Source organism: Bidens hawaiensis, unplaced genomic scaffold (assembly GCF_021521415.1).
Source record: "Bidens hawaiensis isolate Kalapana, Puna unplaced genomic scaffold, B.hawaiensis_p1.1 tig00011271_1, whole genome shotgun sequence".
In the NCBI taxonomy this organism is placed as follows: domain Eukaryota; kingdom Viridiplantae; phylum Streptophyta; class Magnoliopsida; order Asterales; family Asteraceae; genus Bidens; species Bidens hawaiensis.
Window position 1 is genome coordinate 689,204 of NW_027491878.1, and position 17,081 is coordinate 706,284.

The window sequence follows — 17,081 nt, forward strand, 5'->3', positions numbered from 1 at the left end:
GTGGTCTGGTGGTGATGGTGGTAGTTGTGAGGTGGTGTTATCTAGTGAGTATGGTGAGGGAGGATGGAACGAAAAAAGAATAAAAAAGTTGGGAATGAATGGTTTTGATAGAATGAGATTTCTTGCGTAATGGTTGATTCCACTACATTGACCAACCAAATACCCCTTTTTTCATCTCATAACATTGATTTATTTCATTCCCCTTCATATTCATGCTTACCAAACACTACCTAACAGTTAGTTTGGAGGAATATTGTCGTGTCAAATAAGTAGCAGTGAAATCTTGTATTTTGTCAACTAATAAATAGAATGTTGTGTCAAAGTAGTGACATATTGATTCAGAAATCTTGGACGACATAAAAATATGCGTTTATATGAGTGGTGTAACCCTATACGACTAGTATGTCTCTTAGTGTATTCTTCGATAGCAAATCTGACACCTTCGTACTAATGTAATGTCAGAGGTGGACCTATGTGTTTGGTAGGGGGGCAGGTTCCCACCTTAAAAAATTTTTAGTGTTATTTGTATATTAAAATTCCGATCGCCCCCTTAAAATTAGTGTTAAGTTCTGATATAGCCCCATAAAAAAGTAATTCCTGGTCTGTCATCGTGTAATGTATGAAATATTTACGATAGAAGAAGATCCGGTATAGATAATGTATAGATATATAATGACTGAGGACAGATACATTGCGGAAAGTTCTCACATATGACGTCACTAACAAAATAATGTTTGCTTTTGTACCAACTAAATAAGAATTGATGCATTGCTCTTGGACTTTCAAACGTCGGCTTCTCTAGAAATATCTTTCTAATATTCTCTCTCTTATGTCATTAATGACATAAAGGGGTAATTATGTCAACTAATCTTATCTTACGCAACAAGTTTAGAGTTTGTAAAAGCCTCATAGTGGGGATAACTGATAATCTATGAATGATCTAACTACAACTACACTTCAGTTGTTTTATAACCATTTTCACTTTTGAAGCCATCTAATAACATCCATTTAATTGTTTATCTAACCTAAATAGTATCCATTCAAGGCATATATATATGATTTTTAACTAAGAATATTTTATTAGGGTGATAAGAGCATTTACATCACATTCCCTAAATTTATGTGATGAGAGTATGTAAATTATAAAGTGAGTTTTGAGTGGTCGTGAATGTAAATTATAGGATGGAGAGAGAAAATATAGTGATTTTTTGTAAACTTAAGAAAATTTTGTTTGTCCATATTTATGTTTTAATATTTGTTGAATTGTTTGTGATTAGAGCAGAGAGCGTTCTCATAGTGCATGTAATCGTTAAAAAAACGACTTAAACGTTAAAAATCATTTTACTTTTTAAATCTGTTTATAAGTTTTTTTTGTCTAATTTCTTATATACTTTTTTTTTGTTTTAAAATAATAATAATTGTTACTTTTTTTTCTTAGTTTCTTAAATTAAAAGAAACAAATGCATACGAACATAAAAAAAATAAAGAGAAAGTATAAAAAATAGGAAAAATAAAAGAAAGAGAAATAAAATCAAAACTTATTTTTAAATCTTTACAATATTTTTAAAAAGATTTAGAAAAAGACCTTAAGAAAAAACATAAATCTGTTTTTTAATCAGTTACTGAAAATGAAATTAAATGCCCAAGATAAGGTTAATAATATGAAAAATATCGCATAGAAAAAGACCTTAAGAAAATAATAAATCTAAAAATCTATATTTTATTAAAGTTTTTTATTGAAAAAATTGAATGTGCAAGATTAGTTTAATATATTAAAATAATACATTATTGTTATAGTGAAGAGGACGCGTTTCCATTATGTGAAATGGAAGATTTACATGTGCAAGATTAGTTAATGTTAATTGCTCGCATTAATGCCCTATATATAATAAATGACCATAACAAGTATTTTTTTAACTAACAAAATGGAATATATTAAAAGAAAACAGGTTTGCACATGGACCATAATAAGTACTTCCTTCGTCTCATTTTAAATGTCTTAATTTGAATTTTCAAGTTTTTTTGTTTAACTTTGACCAGCAATATTTTTGTTTGTGTTATATAATACTTGATGAAAATTATATCAATGTAAAATACATTTAAAACCCAATCCATTCATATATTTTACACCAAGTATTATATAACACAAACAAAAATATTGTCGGTCAAAGTTAAACAAGAAAGACTTGAAAATTCAAATTAGGACACTTAAAATTGGACGGAGTGAGTATTACTTAATTTAGGCTGATGGGTGTGGATGCTTGTTTACCGCTGAATTGATGACATGGCAAGTGGTGTCGGCGGTAGTCACCACCTCGGCGTTGTCGGCGTCACCCAGCGGCAGGAAATCCGTGGAAAAATCACCGCTCAAAACCCCGCTTCACTTCAGTTTTCAAAAAAAAAATACCATTTTAATTTTCAATATTTGTGAGACTATGTTGTGGTCGTGGAGGGCTGGTGGTGACTAACTGATAGCGGTGATGGGCGATTTTGGGAAGACGAAGACGTAGGTTGGTTTTGGACTTTTGTGGAAAACCATTTGCACATAATATCTTACTAAATTGTATATATTAGTATGTTTATGTTTTTAGTATTATTGTTTTTTTTAATTTATACAATGCTTTTTTATTTAATATTTTAAGTGTATTATAATATTTTTAATAATATAATTTTAAAATTATTAACGATTTTCATTTTTATTTAATATTTTATATGTAGTATTTATGTTACATTTTTTTTGAATATCTTAAATGTATAAAATTATTATTTTATTAAAAAGAGAATGAAAGTGATAAATTGGTGACCATTTCTTTGGTATTGTGAAAAAAGAGTTGAGCGGATTGGGGTGTGATGTGTCGCTGACGTGGCACTGTAAACTTAGAGGCAAAGAAACATTCATACCTGATAGTCTTAAAAAAGTTAGGCTGAGGGGTGTGGAGCGTGAGAAAGGGCGCAAGAGGACAGGCGATCGCGCCCCGGGGCGCGAGCACCACACCATCGAGGCGCGAGAGGGGCGCGAGCGCAGAAAAAGAGGCAGGCGCCAGGAGGTTCGCGGGACATGTGTGGCGTTTGGGGCATGGGGAATGGTGAAAAGAGCCGTTGAAAGCTTAAAATTAGCCGTTGGCTGTTAATTTTTTAAAAAAAAAAAATTTTCTACTCCTATATATTACCCATTTTATACAACACTTTAACACAACTTCAAAAAACACCAAACTTACCCATTTCTTTATACAACACTTCCTATATATTACCCATTTCTTTCAAACTTTTTAAAAAAAACCTTTACAAAATCCTATATAATACCCCTAAATCAACCCATTTTTACCATATCAAACACAACTTCAATCTCCAAACAACCCATCGTCCCATTTTTTTTTTAAAAATAATGTCGTCGTACTCGTCTGATTTCGACTCCTCCGAAGAGGATGATTTGCTTCTTCATGTAGGGGGAGTTTTGACCGCAGCCGTGGTAAATCTCTTGCAAAATCAAGCCCATCAACCCCGACTCCCGAGGGTTAGAGCACCACCTCGTGATCGTGATCGATCGGGTGCTAACGATACTTTGATGAGGCATTATTTTAGCCCTCAACCGGTATACGCGGAGTCGGATTTTCGAACTCGTTTTCGAATGAGCAGGCAATTGTTCACGCGTATAGCGAGTGATTTAGAGGCACGGTATCCCTTTTTCCAACAAAGGGAGGATGCTAGGGGTCTTCCCGGTTTTACCCCTCTTCAAAAATGCACGGCTGCTATCCGTCAACTAGCGTACGGCATCTCGTCGGACGCTTTGGATGAGTATTTACAGATGTCGAAAAGGGTTGCACGTGAATCCCTTCATTTTTTCTGCCAAGGTAAAAAACATTAATTTTACTTTTTATTAAATATTTATTACATTTTTTAATATATATTGTACGTAGGAGTCATATCGACTTACGCTCGGAGATATCTGCGTAAACCTACAACGTATGACATCCAACGCATATATGAGGTGCACGCAGAAAAACATGGTTTTCCTGGGATGCTAGGTTGCATCGATTGTACGCATGTTGGATGGGCTATGTGTCCAACGGCCTGGCGAGGTCAGTTCCACCGTGGTGATCATGAAGGGCCGACCCTCATACTTGAGGCGGAAAAAGAGGCAGGCGCGGATGGGCTAGCGGCTGAGAATGGCGTGAAGGTTTCTTGGTTTGCGTGAATATAGCCGTTTGGGCTCGTTTTTTATTAAAAAAAAAAAAAATTTTCCATACAAATTTCTCTATATATTTCACCTATATCCAACACAAACCCACAACAATATAACATACAATCTTTTCTCTCTATTAACCTATATCAAACCCAAACCAACACCAATATCACATACCAATATCACATACCACACCCAAAACCCAAAATCACCCCATCTTCCAAACCTTTTTTTAAAAACATGGCTGGAAATTGGTACCCAAACCTAGAATCAGATTACAGTTACGACGATTTATGGTCGGCACCGGACCAAGCGATGTTTTATTCGGGGTCGCAACAACCATCCGGCTTTCAACCATCCAACATACAACCGTCTCCTAACTTTGTAGTTCCGGAGACACAAGAACCAGAAGGTGAAGCTGCGGGACAAAGAAGACGCGTCCACCGGAAAAAACAAATTGCAACGGACGGGTCGGGTTCGGCTTCGACCGGAAGGACGAAACGGAAAATCACTCCGTGGTCATCGGATGAGAAGGAAGCCCTGTGTCGGGCTTGGATAGTCACTTCTGAGGATCGGCGTTGCGGTAATTGTTTTAACGTTTTTAAAAATGATTTTTAATAAAAAAGTTAAATAAAAAAGTTAAATGACTTACAAATTTATTTATGCATTTTGCAGCCGACTACCAAAAGAGCAAAGTCTTTTGGACAAAGGTTAGGGGGACGTTCTATTCGCTCGTTGGGAGTACAGAGCGGAACGCTGATATGATTTCGGGTCGGTGGACCGAAATCAGAAAATTTGTCGGCTTGTTTACTAATCTGTTCAACAGGAACGCCGGTCGTATGAGGCCAAGTGGCAGTGACGATTTGGCGGTTTATAATTTCACTGTCGAAGAGTGGAGGCAGGAGTGCCTGCGGAGGTATGGGACGGTGAAGACGTGGGACGATGTAAAGGTGTGGGAGAGGTTGAGAAGGTGTTCCAAGTGGGTTGAGCTGGTGGCGCCGGACCTTGATGCGGAAGTAGGGCCGAAACGGACTAAAACTAGTTCGTCTGGAGCGTACAGCACTTCCGCCGGGTCGGATTGCCGGGTTGGATTCGACCTAAACGTTGCGGGGGAGGAAACGTCTTCACCGCCGAGGAGGCGGCCATTGGGAAGGGACGCCAGGGGGAAAAAACCGGCTGAGGGGGAAGCCGTAAACATCAACGATCTTGTTGAATCCCTCAATAAATTCAACAAAACCATGGAGGTGGTCTCTATTGACAAAAAGGAAAAAAAAAGAATGAGAGATTTGGACTTCCTTGCAAGAGACTTCAGCCACCTAAATCCGGTCGACCAAATGCTGATGGAAAAACAAAAGGAACGTATCCGGAAGAGGTTGATCGAAGAAGACGAAGCCGAATAATAAGAATAATGTTTTTCTTTAGTACTTTAATTTTTTTTTATATATTAATGTGTTTTTTTAATTAATGTGTGTTTTTTTAAATAATTTCTTGTTTTTTTAATAATACGTTTTTTTAATACATTTATAAAAAAATAAAAAAATAAACCGCTCGCGCCCCCTCTCGCGCCCCTCCACACCATGGCCCGGGGCGCTATCACCACTACCAACACCCATCTTATCAAGTTTCTCTCTCTGCCACACGTCAAAATATTATTGGCTGACGCCCCCACTCACGCCCCCTCTCGCGCCCCCCACACCCCTCAGCCTTATAGGCGAAAGAAAGTTCTCTATGGTATCATCATGACAATTTTGGTGATTTGTTTGGAGGAAATAAAAAATAATGCTATTTTTCAGAACAAAGCCACTCATCACAGCTCAGAATATATAGTGGAAGATATAAAGTTATTGGTTTTATTAATAAAAAATAAGTCATCACTTAAATTGTTATATATGTTGGAAAAACTGATACAATTTCTCTTTTCAACCTTGTTTGTTGTGTTTGTAATTTCTAGCGTCTTATTAACGTTCATTTTTTTTCCTTCTAATTCGGTAACCGCGTTTTTGAATTCACTAAGAATCAGTGTTGTTGAGACCGAACCGGTCCACCGACCGGTCCGGTTTTATATTGTTCGCTTGGCTCCCAGCGAACCGGCTGGTCTGAACCGGTTCGGCCGGTCGGACCGGTTTTAAGTGAAAACAATATTATTATTTTTCTGAAAATTTTCCAGCTCGACCCGTTATTTTTTACCAAGTTGTTCGTCCGGTCCGACCGGTTAAACTGGTGAACCGATAAGCCGTCCGGTTCAGTTATGAAAACATTGCTAAGAACTGAGTTGATAAACATCTAAACCTTTAAGACAACTTGTGTAAAATAATCTATCAGAGTTAATAATCTTAAAAATAAAATTCTAAGGCAATAATTTATATGATTTCTGACACGTTAAATAAAAGAGTAGAATATATAATGAAGGTCAACATATGTAGAATCTTCGGTTCACATTTCAAACTAAGCCTATGGAAGTCATATTTGGCAACTTCAACAGCACATTCTTGTTGTCATATGTTCAAAATGTTGTTTATTTACGGAATTACCCCTTACACACCTGTACATCCAGATTCTGTGAGTGTATATAACTCCTGCCTTGTTGGCATTACATGTCTCACAACCTTAATCAAACTACTACAAAAAAACCTTACAAGCATCCAATTTTGCTGTCTTTTGTCTCTCTAATTATTGAAAACATGGTTTGGCTATTTGGATTCAAAGGAGAATCAGGTTTCTCAGCCAGAAACACTGCTGAAGATGTTACAAAGGGAGTTGATGGCCATGGCTTAACCGCGATTATTACAGGTTTGCTTCGAGAATTCATCTGGCTTTTGAATTTCGTTTATTGTTTATTATTCTATATCCGGTTTGAATACTAGGATAGTTTGTTATTGACATTTTATCATTATCATTAGTCGGTTAGCTTTATCAACTTTTTCACTATAACCATCAAGAGATCTAGTTACCGGGCTTTATGCTCCCATTTTTCTAAAGCCAAATTCTAAAAAAATAACAAATTATATGTCTTAGGATTTGCGCGCACACACACGCACGAACCGAACACAAGCGAAAAGAAATAATGAATATGAGGATATAACGTGGTTTGGTCCACATGCACAAGTGGCAACTAGTTATCCTTATTAAGTGACATCGATTACATGTATATAAAGTGAGATAAAGCAAAACTGGAGTTTGTAACTTATTATTTATTAAATAAGAAATCTAAATCGGGTTGGACTTAGCCGGCTGCCCCTCAACTGTCTCCTATTTTGACTTCAACTAATAAACCGGCCCTAAAAAACAGGCCTACGAAGTACGAACCCAACAATATTTAGGTAATTTTAGTTTGAGATTGTTTGATGATAGAGTTTTTGCTCTATAATTATACACATAGATGACATGCATGGGAGTCAAAGTATTAGAACCACTTTTCTTTTGAAAAGAGCTTTAATTTTATTATGCATTTTAGGTACAGAAAAAAATAAAATTGAGGCGGCTGTACATTTCAAAAATTGTTATTCTCACTTGTTTTTTTTTTGTATAGAAAATACTGAAATTATTATTCATTACGATAAGAACAGAAATGTAACACCAAATTAGAAAGTGTGGCTGTGTGGGGTAGGCTTTGTCATGATGGGCCCGGTGACTAACAAGTAGTTGTATTTAAGCCTGAAAACACAATCATTCGTTTTGTTCAAGGCAATAAAGTTTTATACATCAAAAACAATTTCGTGGTCCACATATAATTTGCTTAGTTTGATATTGAACCAATTTAATGTGTTGCATTTATATTGGGATATCATCTAATAAATGCTCAAACTATGTTAGTTGATTTATTTTCTTCATAAAGACCATACATCAAAGGGTATTATTGTCCATTTTTCTAATGACCATGAGGACCTGTCAAGACCTCACCAATGCTCTACTAATCAAGTGAAAGTCGGGTTCAAACGCTAGATCTATTGATAATCTTGATTAATTGGTTTTTGGTAAACCGGATAAAAGATTTTAACTCAAAAGCATGCATATATATACTAAGTTCCATATGATTTGACATTACACCGGATGGTCCCAATTGAAATGGTGAACTCTTCAACTGATCGATATTAAAACATTGAGGTTGCTAACGGGTCATTATATTCAAACACCACCCCCTATATGGGTCGTATAGCCCCTATACGAGCCGTATGGGCTTCAAACACATGACACTCTCCATCACAAAAAGAACAAAATTTTGCACCTATACGGCTCGTATAGCCCCTATACGAGCTGTATAGGCGCATATAGTGTCCAAATAACCTATATGGTGTGGGAATAACCTATGCTTTGCTTAATTGCATTGGCTTCCCAATCATTCCAACAACCTAAGTAGTTATGCCTATAAACAAAAAAAGTTAGGCTTATGAATTTGTATGCTTTTATATCTTCTACTTTTCATCATGTAAAATGTTTGTTGTTTTCAGGACCTACAAGTGGTATTGGCCTAGAAACCGCGCGTGTGTTATGTTTGCGCGGTGTACATGTAGTTATGGCAGCCAGGAATGTGGAATCCGCTACAAAATGCAAAGAAGACATAATAAAGGGTTGCCCCAGTGCTACCATTGATGTTATGGAGCTTGATGTAAGTTCGCTGGCATCTGTCACAAAGTTTGCAAATGAGTACATTTCCAAGGGTCTACCCCTCAACATCCTCATGTAAGATACATTACACTTTTTTATAAGTCGTATCTGAAGTTTGATTGTCATTGCACAAGTCTAACTGATTGATTTTGCCGTTTGTAGTTGTAACGCAGGGGTGATGATGTGTCCATTTTCCCTTTCTAAAGATGGAGTTGAGAGTCAATTTGCAACTAATCATCTTGGTATGTCTTTTGACACATCTTTTATTGCATTGTGTATGCTCTATTTCATATGTCACAGTTTTTTCTACTTGGAAAAGGTTTTCATAACGGAAATCATGTTTACTTCTTATAACTCAGGACACTTTCATTTGACGAACCTATTGTTGGATACGATGAAGTCTACTGCTAAAAACTGCGGTCAAGAAGGGAGAATTGTTATAGTTTCATCAATGCTTCATAGCATGACTTACAAAGAAGGAATCATATTCGACAAACTAAACGATGAACAATGGTAAGTTCATTCTTGCAGCATATTATCTTTATTACATATTACAATATGACTAACATAAAACATTCAAATCTTAATGAGCATTTTCATTATATGATAACATTTATGGCACTAGAATTCACCTAATACACATATTATTTTCAGCTACAATGCTTCCTATGCTTATGGGCAATCAAAGCTTGCTAATATTCTACACGCTAAGGAGCTAGCAAGGCGCCTCAAGGTAAACTATTAGGATTGATAATCAAACGCATTAATGTCATTATACGGTCATTGCTAAATTGTGTTGTGACAAATTGCATCTTCGTCATTGAGTACAGGAAGAAGGGGCAAACATAACTGTCAATGTGTTGCATCCAGGAGTCATTCCAACTAAACTTTCACGTCACTCGAGCTTTATGGCAGGTAATAATTAATCTTTCTGGTTGGATTCAAGAAATGTAATGTTTTTCACATGATGTTAAGCTTATCTTTCTACTTTCTTGGCATAGTTTGCTTATATGGACTGTTCCAACACTTTCAAAAGAATATCCCACAGGTCTGTAACTTTCGCATCTTTTTTCCTATTAATTTCATGTTTAAAATGCAAGTGATAATTGATTATTGTTACTTGATTTTGGTTTCAGGGAGCTTCAACCACATGCTATTTGGCATTAAACCCAAAGGTGAAAGGAGTTAGCGGCGAGTATTTTGCCGATAATAATGTGGCAAAACCATCCAATTTGGCCAGAGATGCTGAGTTGGCAAAGAAACTATGGGAATTCAGTATGGAGCTGACCAAGTCAAAATGAAAGGATGAGTTTAATTTGATGTTTCCTTTGTAATATAGTTCATGTTCTATATTCTTTTGTCATTTTAGTTTGTATGGGATTATGATTGTTTACTGAGTGCTGTTTTTGCATGATTTTTTCAAACACTAGTGGTTGTGGTGTAATGTGCATGTATGGGTTATATGTTATGTTACAAAGGATGAAATTAGAGGAACCTTCTGTATATTTGTGTTATATACTTACATCGCAATTACTTAGGCGACATATAACACACTCATTGCTTTTTCATGACACAAGTGTGCCCAACTAGAACACAATACCCGGTAGCAGATCGCCTATTTGTTGGGCCACTATCACAGTCATCATTTATAAATACTTCTATGATGTGGTGACCATGGATTTGGTATAGAATTTTACAACCCAGAGTTCTGATCATATCCAAGAATATGAAGCACCTCATTGCCCGAAGGCCTACTATGGTAAAATCTCTGGCTTACAAGACATTCTGTCACGAACGAGTTCAAACAAGCGACTTCCCGTAAAGAAATTCACAAGAGTACCATTAGAGTACTACTCCTTTGGTCTAGAACATTCGTTTTTTGAATAAATTCTATATAATAACTTTTTTTAAATTTGTATGATTGTTATATTCTTAATACAAAAAATTAAAGTTACTTTTAAGTAAAATACATATATCAAACAACCACTGAGATTTCTATATATATTAGTTTATTAACAAATAGCTAGAATTGAAGTTAAGAATCTTTTTTTGTAATTATCTATTTTTTATAATTATCAAAGGTGCATTATTAGTATGAATCTATTCGTATTTCACAATTCATCACTCCTTGTGGATCAATTTTGTAAAGTTAACCGAATTAGTTTTGGATAAAAAATAAACTTAAGTTTAAAATTGTATAGATTAAATTTTATAATAGAATAATTTAATCACAATATATATGATCTCTATCTCCATTTCTAAAATTTTGTGTTTTATTATCAACGATTCAAATCCACTGTTCATTTGTATAAATATTGTGAGTTTAATTAAGAAAAGAGACAAATATTCAACTCCAGATTCTTAGAGTGTATATAACCCTTGGCATAACTTGTAACACAACCTTAATCAAGCAAACTACTATAAAAACCCGAAAACCATCCGTTGTTGGTGTATCTAATTCTTGAAAGCATGACTTGGCTAATTGCATGCAAAGGAGAATCAGGGTTCTCAGCCAAAAACACTGCTGAAGATGTTACAAAAGGAATTGATGGTCATGGTTTAACTGCCATCATTACAGGTTTGTTTCTCTCTTCATATTCAAAGTTTCCGCGATTTGTAGGTCGTTTTGCTTTGAGAATTCAACTGGGACTTTCGTTAACCGTCCTTTAGAGCATAAGTAAGCATGAACTTTGAAAAGAATCTTGCTTTTGTGCTTTGTTTGAGGATTTTTTTCATCTAGTGGCTGATGAATATTGTTGTGATTTCTTGAAATATTGAAACTTGACTCATGTAATATTATAGGCTCTGTCATGATGGGCAGTAAAGTTTTATATAGTGAAGTTTTATAAATTAAAAACTAAAACCTGGTTCACATAATTTGCTTATTTTGACATTTTGTTATTAAACCCTGTTTTAGACCAAATTAATATATATGTTCTATAACTATTGCCTATTGGATATCATCTAATAAATGCTCAAACGTTGTTGAAGTTTTGACTTATTTACTTCTGAAAGGACCATACTGTCTACTGGATTTAACTCTAGAGGGGTTTGTCATTTGTGGGGTTAAGCCCAATATCCATAAATATTTATGCCTAGCTATAGGCTATAAATATTATGAACTTGTTGTGCTTTTGTATCTTTTATTTTTTATCATCTAAAAGGGTTTGTTGTTTTCAGGACCTACAAGTGGTATTGGCCTAGAAACCGCACGTGTACTAGCTTTGCGCGGTGTACATGTAGTTATGGGGGCCAGGAACCTGGAAGCCGCTGCCAAATGCAAGGAAGACATAATAAAGGGTATCCCCGGTGCTAGGATTGATGTTATGAAGATTGATGTGAGTTCGTTGGAATCCGTCAGAAACTTTGCGAATGAGTACATTTCCATGGGTCTACCCCTCAATATCCTCATGTAAAATGCAACACAGTTGTCATTAACCGTGTATATATTTAATTTGAAGTGCACTAGTCGAATCGACTGATTTTGTCGTTTGTAGTTGTAATGCAGGGGTGATGATGTCTCCATTTTCCCTTTCTAAAGACGGAATTGAGAGTCAGTTTGCAACTAACTATCTTGGTACGTCTTCGACCAATGTATTTATGCATTTTGTGTATGTTCTGTTTCATATGTCAGTATGTCACACTTTTGTTTCTACTAGGAAAATATATTCATAACTGAAGTCGTGTTTACTTAAAATTTAGGACACTTCCATTTGACGAATCTGTTGTTGGATACAATGAAAGTTACAGCTAGAAACTGCGGTCGTGAAGGGAGGATTATTTTAACTTCATCACTACTTCATAGGACGACTTACAAAGGAGGGATTCGGTTCGACAAGCTAAATGATGAACAAAGGTACGTATCAATTAAGTCCATTCATTTAGCATGTTTTCTAATGGGCAAATGAAGACCAGATTCATGAAATGTTTAATCTAAGTGTTCGCTATACCGTCAACGTTTCAGCTACAATAGTTCCAATGCTTATGGGCAAGCAAAGCTTGCTAGTATTCTACACGCTAAGGAGCTAGCCAGGCGCCTCAAGGTAATTATTAGGATCGTTAATATAACAAGCACATAATTACCATGTACTTAAATAAGACACGTTATTGTCAATATACGGGTCGTTGCTAAGTCGTGTTGTTATAAACTGCATGTTCATTGTTGAGTACAGGAAGAAGGGGCGGACATAACTGTCAATGTGCTGCATCCTGGAGTCATTCCTACCAGTCTTTCACGTCACTCGAGCTTTATGTCAGGTAATTACAGATCTTTCCATTTGGGTTAGTCAAAAAACTAATATTTTTCTTCTTTTACAGTTTTCATATATGGATTGTTTAAGTACTTTCAAAAGACTATCCCACAGGTTTGTTCTTTTTGCATCTTTTCCCACAAGATGTAAGTGATAAATGACAAGTGTTACTTGATATTGGTTTCAGGGAGCTTCAACCACATGCTATTTGGCATTAAACCCACAGGTGAACGGAGTTAGTGGCGAGTATTTTGCTGACAATAACGTGGCGGAACCAACTGCTTACGCCAAAGATGCCGAGTTGGCAAAGAAACTATGGGAATTCAGTATGGAGTTGACCAAGTCAAAGTGAACCAGACAAGTATAATATGGTGTTTCCTCTGTAATATAGTCCATGGTTTCAATTCTCTTTTCGGTTTGTGTTCTGTGAATGATGTTTGAGTGCTGTTTTTGTGTGTTTTTTATAGAACCAGGGGAGTGTGGTGTGTATATATATGTAATGTTGTGTTTGAACATGCATGTATATAAAAATAAGATTTTAAAGAATAGACTGTGTTTACTTTACTTGTACTTCTGAGTATGTTCTTCATGGTTCTCACTAGCCGTTTAGCTTATGCGGAGAATATATAGACATCGATTTATATACTTGGAGTATTTGAAATCTTCGATTAATACATTCATCTTAAAGAAGAGTTCGTGTTTCGTTTCAATATTCATTTAATCACGAAACTGATCAACAAAAACGGTTTAATATCATGAAACATGAACCATAACGCCGAAGATTCCATATTATAACTTCAAATCATAACAAGTTTATAAACAAACACAAAGAGCTTAAATATAAATAGCATCCATTTTAGGACCATAATTACACACACACCATCTCATATTTAGGACCTGCTCTTGAAGGGGATAGCCCTGATGACAATTTGATGGTACACAGCAGCAAGTGCGGCTCCAATGAACGGACCAACCCAGAAAATCCACTGCAAAATTCATAAAATGCATGTTAGCCCGTTTGCTACATTCATCTTAAATGTACAGCTTTTTATTCAAAATGTAATCTTGATGTTTTTTAGAATGTTGACGACTTACGTGGTCGTTCCATGCATGGTCCTTGTTGTAGATGATTGCGGCTCCAAGACTTCTTGCAGGGTTGATACCGGTTCCAGTGATGGGGATGGTGGCTAAGTGAACCAAGAACACCGCGAACCCGATTGGGAGTGGGGCCAAAATCTGCAAAACAGTTGCACATTAGATGTAAAACTACAAGTTGTAAACAAATGCCTATTGGGCCTGATATGGGCCTGCATAGTTTCAGGCCAGATTGGTTGTTTTGTCTAATGATCTATAAGTTTTATGGTGAATTGACAAATATAACCTTCCTCTTAAAGCTATCTAGAACATTCATGAGTATGACCATGAAAAGCACTAGTGCACTAGAAAACATAAAGAGAATGCACTTAACATGTGTACATCATCATCACTAACATAAATGCCAAAAGAAAAAGAAAAAAAAAATGAATGTAGAGGCATAAAGTTACTAGCCAAACTTTCCAAGATTCTCCTCACAAGAAAAAAACAACACAAAGGGTAGTCTGGTCATTATCCAGAGAATAAGTGGAAATCTATTGTGGTCCCTTTTATATTTTCATCAGGGTTTTTATGTCTTCTAGTATGAAAAGCATGGAATATTACTAATGTGACACAGAGTGCAACAATTAAAAAGAGGGGTGTATGAAACTTTTGTCAATAAGAAGTGTAACTTAAGAATACTTAATAAAGTTAGATTAATCTTTAAGCAAGAGACTTGTGATATCCATTATCATAAATTGGTCACCAAGAAACTCGAGATTCTTTATTAGTAGTTCATATGCGCATTAACAAAAGCTAAAGTCTTTCAACATCAACCAAAAAATCAAATGAGACCCAAAAATGCAAAATTTCCCATATGGTGTAGTGTTGTAAGTTAAAATTACTTAATTTTATAAAAGTGATGTGGATATGCACAAGATAAAATATCAACAATGGATACACTTATGATGTTGTAATGTAAAGAGTGTACATACCGGAACATGTGAGTCTCTGGCACTTCTTTTGGCATCGGTGGCCGAAAAAACAGTGTAAACGAGGACAAAAGTACCAACGATCTCAGCACCTAGCCCACTACCCTTGGTGTAACCATGGGCTACAGAATTGGCACCACCGCCCAGAGTGTTGAACTGGTTCTTGCCCATGAAACCCTTGACCACACCCGCACCACAGATGGCTCCAAGGGTCTGCATAACCATGTAGAACACTGCCCTGGTCAAAGATAGCTTTCTTGCCAGCAATAAACCAAAAGTCACAGCTGGGTTAATGTGTCCTCCTGTTTTGAATTAACATGATTAACATATAAAGATTAATATTTACACAAAATAAAAACAACCCATATCAACTTAAAGCAAATTGTAACCAATCTAATGTGTTATTATAGAAAAATGAATCAATGATGAAACCCAAAGAACAAAAGTTGAAGATAACATTTTATTTAATATTAAGTGTATGATTCAAGAAAATGAAACTTTTAATTTTGTACAACAGTCTTTTTTTACCCAAAACAACAATAACCCATATCATATCAAGCAAGATTATGTTCTATTAAACCAGGGTTAGCATGAAACATATCAATCAAAAATCAATCAACCATACCCAGTGGGATCCCACCAATAGCAAGCTATAAGTAGGGTCTGGGTGGGATGTAGGCACACCGTACGTCTATCCAGATGGGATAGAGAGGTGGCTTCTAGGGAGACCCTCGGCTCTAAAAACATATGTTTGAGGGAATATAAGAGGAAATTAAAGTTTAACATTAACAGGAAGGGAATATATGTTTGAGGGAATATAGCATGAAACATAACAATACAGTAACAAAACTGGAAGGGAAAGCAACATTTTCTTGAGACCAAGTGTAAAATTCAAGAAACTTAATCTTGAAACACACTTTTCTTATTTTTACTGAAACTGAAACCATATTAACTCAAAAACACAAGAGGGTTTCCCTTTAATATCAATTTGGCAATGCATACAATTAGATCAAAATTAAAAATCATATAAAAAACACTTAACTTGACCAAATTAACAGTTATAAAGCATAAAAGAAAACAAGAGTTTTGTAGAGAATAATAGCATACCTGAGATACCAGCAGTACAGTAGACAAGTGCAAAGATCATACCCCCAAAAGCCCAAGCAATACCTTGAATACCAACAGTCCCACATTTGGTAGGAGACTTGACCACACCCATGACAGTCAACACAGTGATGTACAAGAACAAGAAAGTGGCTATGAACTCAGCTATCCCAGCTCTATAGAAAGACCATGAAGACAGTTCACCAGGCTCAAACAAAGGTGCTGGTGGTGGTTCTTTGTAATCTTTGTCAGTTTGAGCTGATGTGCCAATGGGTTGTCTCTCAGTGAACTTGTTGGCTCCAAGCCTAACATCTTCTTCCTTACCCTCCATTGTTTCTTACCTTTCTCTCTCTGGAAAAAGTTTACTCTCTCTTGCACAGAGTAGTGAGCTTGTGATGAGAAGTGGAGGGAGTTTAAGTGGTTTTTATAGGTGAGAAGTCATCATTTTAGCTTCTAAAAATAACTTTGGGTTTGGTGGGGTTGGTAAAGAAATTGATATCTAGATCAAAGTTTACTTATCAAAGGTAACATTTATTATGTTTATTACAAGTTTGTTACAAAAGTTGTATATTTTTGTGAAATAAATTGTTTAGTGTGTAGAAACTTTATTTATATGATTATTTTTATATCTGTTAATTTATTTTCTCGCCAAAAACTTATTTTCGGGTTATAAGGCTGATTGTTGTGAAGAGGTTTTAAAGCTCAAGTTAAAACATCGTGTTATGTTAAACCTCACCTATTTAACATTGTCTTGTGGTTTAAAGCCCCGCCCCTTTAGCATTTGGGCTCCACCATGTGTTGAAGCTTTTCTTTAATAATTACCGCTCGGTAATGCATTGAAGCCCCTCCCTTACCACCCCGGTGCGGTGTGCC

At 35.9% G+C, this 17,081-nt stretch overlaps 3 protein-coding genes across 3 annotated transcripts; 2 read left to right on the forward strand and 1 right to left on the reverse strand.

Moving 5' to 3' along the window:
• Positions 1-6,733: 6,733 nt before the first annotated feature.
• On the forward strand, positions 6,734-10,275 carry LOC143537669 (short-chain dehydrogenase TIC 32, chloroplastic-like). Its single transcript, XM_077031386.1, has 8 exons — positions 6,734-6,973; positions 8,632-8,863; positions 8,951-9,030; positions 9,148-9,301; positions 9,443-9,521; positions 9,619-9,703; positions 9,790-9,836; positions 9,925-10,275. Exons 1-8 carry the CDS (start codon positions 6,778-6,780, stop codon positions 10,087-10,089), a joined length of 1,038 nt encoding a protein of 345 aa, XP_076887501.1. The 5' UTR covers positions 6,734-6,777; the 3' UTR covers positions 10,090-10,275.
• An 834-nt stretch (positions 10,276-11,109) lies between these two features.
• Positions 11,110-13,662, forward strand: LOC143537671 (short-chain dehydrogenase TIC 32, chloroplastic-like). The gene is made up of 8 exons (XM_077031388.1): positions 11,110-11,366; positions 11,969-12,200; positions 12,286-12,365; positions 12,491-12,644; positions 12,753-12,831; positions 12,961-13,045; positions 13,106-13,152; positions 13,226-13,662. The coding sequence occupies exons 1-8, from the start codon at positions 11,258-11,260 to the stop codon at positions 13,388-13,390; spliced, it is 951 nt and encodes a 316-aa protein (XP_076887503.1). The 5' UTR covers positions 11,110-11,257; the 3' UTR covers positions 13,391-13,662.
• Positions 13,663-13,784: 122 nt separating this feature from the next.
• Positions 13,785-16,596, reverse strand: LOC143537672 (aquaporin PIP1-3). The gene is made up of 4 exons (XM_077031389.1): positions 16,212-16,596; positions 15,108-15,406; positions 14,134-14,274; positions 13,785-14,024 (listed from the first exon to the last, which is right to left on the reverse strand). Exons 1-4 carry the CDS (start codon positions 16,537-16,539, stop codon positions 13,929-13,931), a joined length of 864 nt encoding a protein of 287 aa, XP_076887504.1. The 5' UTR covers positions 16,540-16,596; the 3' UTR covers positions 13,785-13,928.
• Between the last annotated feature and the right edge of the window lie 485 nt (positions 16,597-17,081).

What these genes read in the sequence shown, in the direction of transcription:
- LOC143537671 (XM_077031388.1), top strand. Translation starts at nt 11,258, where the DNA reads ATGACTTGGCTAATTGCATGCAAAGGAGAATCAGGGTTCTCAGCCAAA. An exon ending in TCACTCGAGCTTTATGTCAG is followed by an intron (nt 13,046 to 13,105) that starts GTAATTACAGAT and finishes CTTCTTTTACAG; the next exon opens with TTTTCATATATGGATTGTTT. An exon ending in TTCAAAAGACTATCCCACAG is followed by an intron (nt 13,153 to 13,225) that starts GTTTGTTCTTTT and finishes TATTGGTTTCAG; the next exon opens with GGAGCTTCAACCACATGCTA.
- LOC143537672 (XM_077031389.1), bottom strand. Translation starts at nt 16,539, where the DNA reads ATGGAGGGTAAGGAAGAAGATGTTAGGCTTGGAGCCAACAAGTTCACT. An exon ending in CCAGAGACTCACATGTTCCG is followed by an intron (nt 14,275 to 15,107) that starts GTATGTACACTC and finishes ACTGTTTTGCAG; the next exon opens with ATTTTGGCCCCACTCCCAAT. An exon ending in ACCATGCATGGAACGACCAC is followed by an intron (nt 14,025 to 14,133) that starts GTAAGTCGTCAA and finishes TGAATTTTGCAG; the next exon opens with TGGATTTTCTGGGTTGGTCC.
- LOC143537669 (XM_077031386.1), top strand. Translation starts at nt 6,778, where the DNA reads ATGTCTCACAACCTTAATCAAACTACTACAAAAAAACCTTACAAGCAT. An exon ending in ATTTGCAACTAATCATCTTG is followed by an intron (nt 9,031 to 9,147) that starts GTATGTCTTTTG and finishes CTTATAACTCAG; the next exon opens with GACACTTTCATTTGACGAAC. An exon ending in TTCAAAAGAATATCCCACAG is followed by an intron (nt 9,837 to 9,924) that starts GTCTGTAACTTT and finishes TTTTGGTTTCAG; the next exon opens with GGAGCTTCAACCACATGCTA.